Source organism: Aphanomyces astaci (genome assembly GCF_000520075.1).
Source record: "Aphanomyces astaci strain APO3 unplaced genomic scaffold supercont1.3, whole genome shotgun sequence".
Lineage (NCBI taxonomy): Eukaryota > Oomycota > Saprolegniomycetes > Saprolegniales > Verrucalvaceae > Aphanomyces > Aphanomyces astaci.
In genome coordinates, this window is record NW_009798266.1 from 1,712,584 (window position 1) to 1,719,697 (window position 7,114).

General features: G+C 50.8%; 4 protein-coding genes across 6 annotated transcripts; 1 reads left to right on the forward strand and 3 right to left on the reverse strand.

Moving 5' to 3' along the window:
- Positions 1 to 1,007: 1,007 nt before the first annotated feature.
- On the forward strand, positions 1,008 to 1,946 carry H257_02167 (proliferating cell nuclear antigen (pcna)). The gene has a single exon (XM_009825689.1). The coding sequence runs from the start codon at positions 1,055 to 1,057 to the stop codon at positions 1,835 to 1,837; it is 783 nt and encodes a 260-aa protein (XP_009823991.1). The 5' UTR covers positions 1,008 to 1,054; the 3' UTR covers positions 1,838 to 1,946.
- Positions 1,947 to 2,119: 173 nt separating this feature from the next.
- H257_02168 (hypothetical protein) lies at positions 2,120 to 3,341 on the reverse strand. Of its 3 annotated transcripts, XM_009825690.1 has the most exons (6): positions 3,292 to 3,341; positions 3,044 to 3,246; positions 2,837 to 2,989; positions 2,653 to 2,768; positions 2,410 to 2,601; positions 2,120 to 2,357 (listed from the first exon to the last, which is right to left on the reverse strand). In XM_009825690.1, the coding sequence occupies exons 1-6, from the start codon at positions 3,309 to 3,311 to the stop codon at positions 2,178 to 2,180; spliced, it is 864 nt and encodes a 287-aa protein (XP_009823992.1). In that variant the 5' UTR covers positions 3,312 to 3,341; the 3' UTR covers positions 2,120 to 2,177. The 3 variants fall into 3 exon arrangements, with proteins under 3 accessions (XP_009823992.1, XP_009823993.1, XP_009823994.1); XM_009825691.1 differs by having other exon boundaries at positions 2,837 to 3,246; XM_009825692.1 differs by having other exon boundaries at positions 2,837 to 3,341.
- A 580-nt stretch (positions 3,342 to 3,921) lies between these two features.
- H257_02169 (hypothetical protein) lies at positions 3,922 to 5,618 on the reverse strand (the record flags this gene model as incomplete). Its single annotated transcript, XM_009825693.1, has 4 exons — positions 3,922 to 4,584; positions 4,631 to 4,679; positions 4,742 to 5,462; positions 5,552 to 5,618. 4 exons carry the CDS (start codon positions 5,616 to 5,618, stop codon positions 3,922 to 3,924), a joined length of 1,500 nt encoding a protein of 499 aa, XP_009823995.1.
- Positions 5,619 to 6,385: 767 nt separating this feature from the next.
- Positions 6,386 to 7,107, reverse strand: H257_02170 (hypothetical protein). The gene is made up of 2 exons (XM_009825694.1): positions 6,980 to 7,107; positions 6,386 to 6,898 (listed from the first exon to the last, which is right to left on the reverse strand). Exons 1-2 carry the CDS (start codon positions 6,980 to 6,982, stop codon positions 6,569 to 6,571), a joined length of 333 nt encoding a protein of 110 aa, XP_009823996.1. The 5' UTR covers positions 6,983 to 7,107; the 3' UTR covers positions 6,386 to 6,568.
- Positions 7,108 to 7,114: the final 7 nt, after the last annotated feature.

The window sequence follows — 7,114 nt, forward strand, 5'->3', positions numbered from 1 at the left end:
AAAGCTGGCCGATTTGCAGTCTCACGTTAAAATTATGCAGTTTCCTGTACAGTCGCCCGGCGGGGTTTTCAAAACTGTAAATAATCCGGATAGAACTGCGACTGTATAACCATTCTCTAAATTGCCGTTTTACAGTTCCTGTATTTTGTTAACTACAGTGGTAAAACGGTAAAAACTTCGCATGATTATCATATCCAGAAATGAACCCGGAGGCATGAGTTTGCATTGGACGACTGTGATGACTTGGAATTCACTTGTGATATCCTTGACCACCTTCCCACCCTATCGTGTCAATAGTAGGCCTCCATTCCAGAATAGTAAGGCTGCAGATGCTCGAATTTGTAGGGACTGACTATTGCGGTCTCAAAGTCAATTTACAGAATGGGGAGCAAAGCTCACCCGCGCTTTAGTAGTAGTTGGACCAGGTCGTTATACTGTAGTTATATGAACGATGCGGTTCAGAATGACGACTGTTCTAAGCAATGGGTTGATGGAAGTAAGGAAAAGCGAAGTAAAGGAAAATTGGTCATTCACACCTGAAAACTTGTGTCACTGGTCAGTAAAGGTCGTGCTTTGGTTGGGCTGCCGATGCACGTGACGAGTTTAGTGCAGTGTGAGCCATTACGAGCGCGTTTGAAGGATGCATTTGCTCAAAGGAAAGTGATTGTTGCTTTTTGTCAACGACCAAACCGATCCACAATCGATCTGATTGGTTGAATTTCATTGAGAGGGTTTTGATTGGCTAATAAATTTGAGCTCATCAGAGGTAGCCAATCAAATCGATTTAAATTCCAACGAGAAACCACGCCACAACACGAAATTTCACACGAAAGCACAATATATGGGGGTAAGACCTAGTGTCACGGGGATTCCGGATGCCATTATCCGTAAGAGGTGGAGGATTCCGGATACTCTCCGCTCCATCCCACCACCCGTATCCGGATACTCAAAATTGCCGCGCAAGATTTGGAGGGGACGGTAGTGATTGGCTCGTTGTGGTTGCCATCGAGAGAGCATCCTCATTTCCCATTTCGCTCGCCAAAGTCTCCGCAACATGTTCGAAGCCCGCTTGTCCCAAGGCAAGATCGTCAAGCTCATCATTGAAGCCATGAAGGAGTTGATCTCTGAAGGTAACATTGACTGCACCAAGTCGGGGTTGGCGTTGCAGTCGATGGACGGCTCGCATGTGTCGCTGGTGTCGCTCTTGTTGCGCGCCGAAGGGTTTGAACACTACCGCTGCGACCGCAACATCTCGTTGGGCATTCAAACGGCGTCGTTGTCCAAAATTCTCAAGTGTTCCGGCAACGACGACGCACTCTCGCTGTCTGCGGAAGACGAAGGCGACGTCCTCAACATTACGTTTGAAGCGTCGTCCGGCGATCGCATCTCGGACTTTGGCCTCAAGCTGATGGACATTGACAGCGAACACTTGGGCATTCCGTCCACGGAGTACGTGGCCACGGTGCGCATGCCTGCGTCTGAATTCCAACGCATTTGCCGCGACTTGCACACGATGGGCGACACGTGCACCATCAGCGTGAGCAAGGAAGGCGTCAAGTTCAGCGTGTCGGGTGATTTGGGCAACGGCAACATCACGTTGAAGAACAACGCGGCCGCCGAGAAAGAAGAAGACCGCGTGATCATCCACATGGAAGAACCCGTGGAACTGACGTTTGCGTTGCGATACCTCAACATGTTCACCAAGGCCACGCCGTTGAGCGCGACCGTGACGCTGTCCATGTCCCCTGGTGTGCCCGTCGTGATCGAATATGCGATTGGCGAAATGGGGTACATCCGATACTACTTGGCGCCCAAGGTCGAAGAAGACGCGAACTAAGAGCATCGACGACGTCCGCGCATATTTAGGAAAAACAAAGCATTTTCGTGTCGATAATTGATTGGTCCAATGAAACAACGTAGGTTCAACGTTCGTTCGAATAAGTGGGGACACCTTGTCACAGATGCCTCTGATCATCGTCGCACATTTATAGTACTAGTAGATAGCACATGGATACAATACAGTACCGTGCTTGGACATCTACTGCATCGACGTCACTACAGTGTACTGTATCGCAGATGCACGTATTTCCATCATGTAGGCGTGTGTCGCCACGTCACAGAAAGCCAAGTTTGACCACTCGGAAGTTTGATTTGTATACGACTTGCTAACTAGCTAGTTACAGAATTAAGCTCACGTTCGACTCTTCGTCGTCGTCGTGGTCGTCGTAGGAGCGCTGGGCTTCCACGTCATGGTTCCGTGTCCACATCATGTAGTCATAGTCGGCATTTTCTGGCACCAACGGCAGCAGCCACGAGTGCCAGTTTGAGCCAAACACGGCCCGCCAATTCTGAGCCATCTACGACCGATAACGTCATAATGGCATCGGTTTGTGGCGTCCATGTACGTACCTCGCGGTATCGATATGGACTGCGACGGCCATACACGTTGAGCTCAAGCGTGGATTGCCCTTGGAAGATCAAGTACGAGTGGAAACCCACAAACAACGTCAGAGATAACGTCACACTGGCAGCCATGACGTAAGCCAGGATCGCGTGAAGCGGCAGCGTGTTGTCCATGTGATGCACTGCGCGGAAGAACGGCTACGACAAGACACTCTCAATCGATGCAACCAAAGTGCCAAGTTCCCTTACATCAAACAGCCGAAGGACAATCAGGCCGCACGTGATAGCACCGTAAGTGACAAACATGTAAAAGTACTTGTAGTTGCGCAGCCCCACGCAGTTTCCCACCCACGGACAGTGATGATCTACCAAGGCAACCCCATCATGAGTCACGATTCCACCGACATACGTACGACGACGAGGATATATGTACCCATTTTGACGACACACATTTTGCAGATGCTGCAATGATGGGCACGACTCGGTTTGGGTTTGTGACAGCTCCGGCAGTTGGGTAGTTGGATGCCGGCTTGTTGGGCGCGCATGCGAAGGTAGTCGGCCAATTTGTCGTTGATAAAGCCGGGGTCTGGAGTAAACGAGGGATGGAACATGATGACGAGACCGTGCTGATGTCATGTACCTGTGGCAACGACTCGGTAGTAGGAAATGGCTGTGAGAGCCGTCAGCGAGTTGAACGCAAGGAACTCCAAGACGAGCGCAATCGAGTCATCGCCAACTAGCAGCTTGGCACGGATGTGAAAGCGGATGAACACCACGTACTCCAACGCGATGAGAGCGGTCACCAACCCCACAGGTATCCAGCTCAGACCCCGAATGACTGGGCTACATGGAGCCACGTTCGGTCATAGGTTGGAGCATGCATCGTACCTCTTGTGCTGAAAAAGCATCTCAGGCAAACACTTGCGGCTGGATAGAAGGTTTCACGACTGACGAAGTGTCATCCGGATAAATGATTATTTGTAAATGAACCAAAAGTAGCAAATTTTGGTGTCATCAAATACAGTATTTTTGCAAATTCCAATGAAATAATCCAATGAGACATTTCGGCGCACCCACTGGAAATTTCACCCAAATAAATCTCTACCTGGTAGGCATTCTGACTGGACACACCTTTCCACACTCACAACGATGCCGCCCATGATCCCATCGCTTTATGATCTCCAACATGATATACCGCTCTCATACAAGAGGTATTCACCCATCCTCCATCTTGACGATACCGCGTGCAGCTCTCAATTGACATGTTCCAACACGAGTGGAGCTTCCTCTTATGAAATTTGCTGACAGTTTGCAAACACTCGCATAGAATGATTGGATCATTTCATTGGAATATTCCCATAAGCATTCGAGAATGCTCCAGGATCTAGGGTGAGTGGACTGTATATATAACGCGAGAACTTTAGCATTGTTATTTGCATTGCAATATTCTAACGTTGTTATATGTGTATGATGGCTGCATTACAAAGTCGACTACTGTATGCAGCGAGGTGAGTCAGTCTATAGCGGCGCTGCTCCCCACTTTTGAATGTTCGAGTACGTGACAAACACAAACGTGCCAATGCCGATAAACACGACCAACCAGTCGACCACCTTGGACATGAACGTCGTGTGCTTCATGATCTTCTGGTAAAAGAGCGGGGGGTAGATAAAGCTGAGCGGGACGCAGCAGACGGCGCCAACGATCGACACAAACAGGTCCAGGTGTTCTTGGCCAAAGTACGCAATGAGCACGGTCACGATCACAATCACGGCCCGCACCACGTTCTTCTGCACCTTTTGACCCGACGACCGTCGCGGCAATTGCAGCATGTCTTCGATGATCTTGACGGCAGGGAAAAGGAACAGCGGGTACGACAGCAGTTGGGCAAACGACCACCCGCACTGAACGCTCAAGGTCCATCCGTTGCGGGGCAGGCTGGCCAACACAAGGGGCTGGATAGGGTCGCCCAACGCCATGTAGTTGATCGACGCAAACACAGAGTAAAACGTCAACAGACCCAGCACTGTCCACACCAAAAGCGACGGGAATTGCTTCTGACGGTCCTTCGTGAGCGACGCTTGGGTCGGAATGACCAGCCCAATGCCTTCAAACGTAAACACGGCCGTGCCGATAAACACGGAATAGTCTTGCGGGTTAAAGTACTGGCACGGGTTGAATTCCTTCAACGGCCAACGACGTGAACGACGTGCCCAAGATGTACGCGACGCCGTACAGGATGAACACGTCGGCAATCAAGTTACTAATAGAGAAGTAACTACACACAGCGGCAACATGAGCAACGAGGGACGTTATATATTATGGTGGTGTGGACTGTACCTGATGTAGCGGATCCACGATAACGGAATGTACACGACGGTTTGAAGCACGATCAACGCCCCCACCGACACGTTGGCGCCAAAATACGCCAACACTTGGTTCATGTTTTGGGCGACGAAGATGATGTACGAGCAGCAAAACCCGAATTGCATCAGCACGATGGAAATCTGGACCATTCGGGAACCCCACTTGCCATACGCCACCTCGCCAATGTGGCTGTACGACCCGCCCACCAGTTCACGACACGCCAGCAAACGAAACATCGCATAGAGCGTCAAAAGCGCAACGATCGACAGAATAATAGGCGAGAAGACGATGCCACCGCTTTTGAATCCTTGGGGAAGGAACAAAATGCCAGTACCCACGAAGGCTTTGAGCAGGGCAAGAAACGCTTGGCCCATCGTGGTTTCTTTGGACAAGGCTTCCCTCTTCGCGGCAGTCAATGGCGTTAGCTCCGATGCGCTGATGCTCTGGACACTGCGGCGCGCCGAATATGTCGCCGGCGTGTGGAGAAAGTTCTCAATTCGCTGGGCGTTGGTCAAATTTTCATACTGGTCCGACGTCTGCGATAGCATGGACGAAATGAACGGGTTGTAGACATTGCGCACGTTCTCCTCGATGGTCGCGCGAACGGCGGGTGACATCGCCGGGGGGTTGTTGATGCGGAGATGTGCCTTGCGAAACGCAATCGGTCCTTCGGAGATATCGATCACCTTTTCTTCTTCAGATACGGCCAGAACAGGTTCCTGTCGACGGGGTCAAGTTAGACGATGATGATCTCTTCTCGCATGTGTTGAGTGGATGACCTACCCGAGTTGACGCGCTTGAGGGCATCGGTCCCTTGGGTGGTCGGCGACACAGCGTCAGGGGTGTTCATCACGACTCAAAACGAAAACTGACGGGTGAGTCCGTTGCCCGAATATTATTATTCGTTGCGCCTGGTTGAAGCACGTGCCCATACAATCTTCTAGATTATTCGTTTTGTACAACGTACTTTTTTCGGAAAATTATATTGACGTTTGATATGGTAAATTGCGCGCGCATTGATTGCTGTGTACTGTATCTGACGTCATTCCGACATGTTCCGACATGTCCCCAGGATACATCTGCATCTTCGTGCAGCCATAACTGGACATGTTGTACTTCGTACCCATCCACACATGAGTCCTGGGAGGGGAAGAAGCGTCAAGCACGTCCCTGCTGCCTCAACGAACCTCAAACAATCACGCATGGCGATACAAAGGCGCAGAATCGCGGCGATCGTGCGATGATACGCTACAGCAACCTGGTTGTGTTGTATGTTGCCGACATGACGATATGTATGGCTTGATATTGCCCTTTACCGTTCAGTCCTTTACATCTTGACGATATGGCAACCTCAGCAGTGCTGGAAGTGGCACAGCACAGTAAGTACCAACCGGTCCACTATGGTTGTCCACCTCCAGTACAGTACATGGAGCTGTACCACCACCAACCTGTGCCCATTAGATTGGTGGCACCTTGCCCAACGCAGAAAGCAGCAAGCACCTACGTCATGAAGACCCCGTGTGCCTTTCAAAAAACACACGCGGTCATCGCCACCTCGATCTATAACAGGTGGGTGATGTAGCTCTCGCTCTACCAACAACAAATAAACACGTAACATGGGGAAATTAGTGAATTGGTTGTTCCTCTTAGCATCAGCCATCCTCCAACGCTTCCTTGCACGCCGATGGGACGGACCCCCGCATCAAATGGTACAATCAATACATGTTGACGAGGTGGTCGAGTCATTTGGTAGTACACTATCTGCGTCGCAGCAGCAGCAATCGACTTGGGTGTGATAACTTAGTCGGTACCGACGGAGCGGGTGTAGATCAATTGGCAGCGATGCTTGGTCACGACCTTGATGTCACCCTTGACTTCCAATTCCCGGATGGCAGCACGGGCCAGCGTAGCGTTGACCTTAAGGCGTTCGACGACGGCCGAGGCAGTGATCAACTTCATTTTGGGCACTTCCTTCAACATGCGGTCGTACGTTTCTTGGTCAAACAAGACCTTGTTGGCGGTCTTTTCACGGACCTTGCCCTTGGACCATTTTTTCTTGCCCTTGCCGCGGCCACCAGCCATGGCGGCGGCCATCTTCTGTTCCTTGGTCTTTTGCTGGGTTTTAGGCGGCTACACATACAAGCATCAATATCACGTGCAATCCTGCTGGGGCCATGGGTCGGCGGCCCTTCCTTCGCTGTCGTGTCGTACCATGGTGCGCGACTGGTGCTGATTAGTTCCCCGAAAACTAAAACTGGACCCGAATATGCTTCACGCGGCACCGACTACCAACCAGTCAAAACCGCCACGCCCGACTTTATTTAATCATTGCATGCCAATACAAAA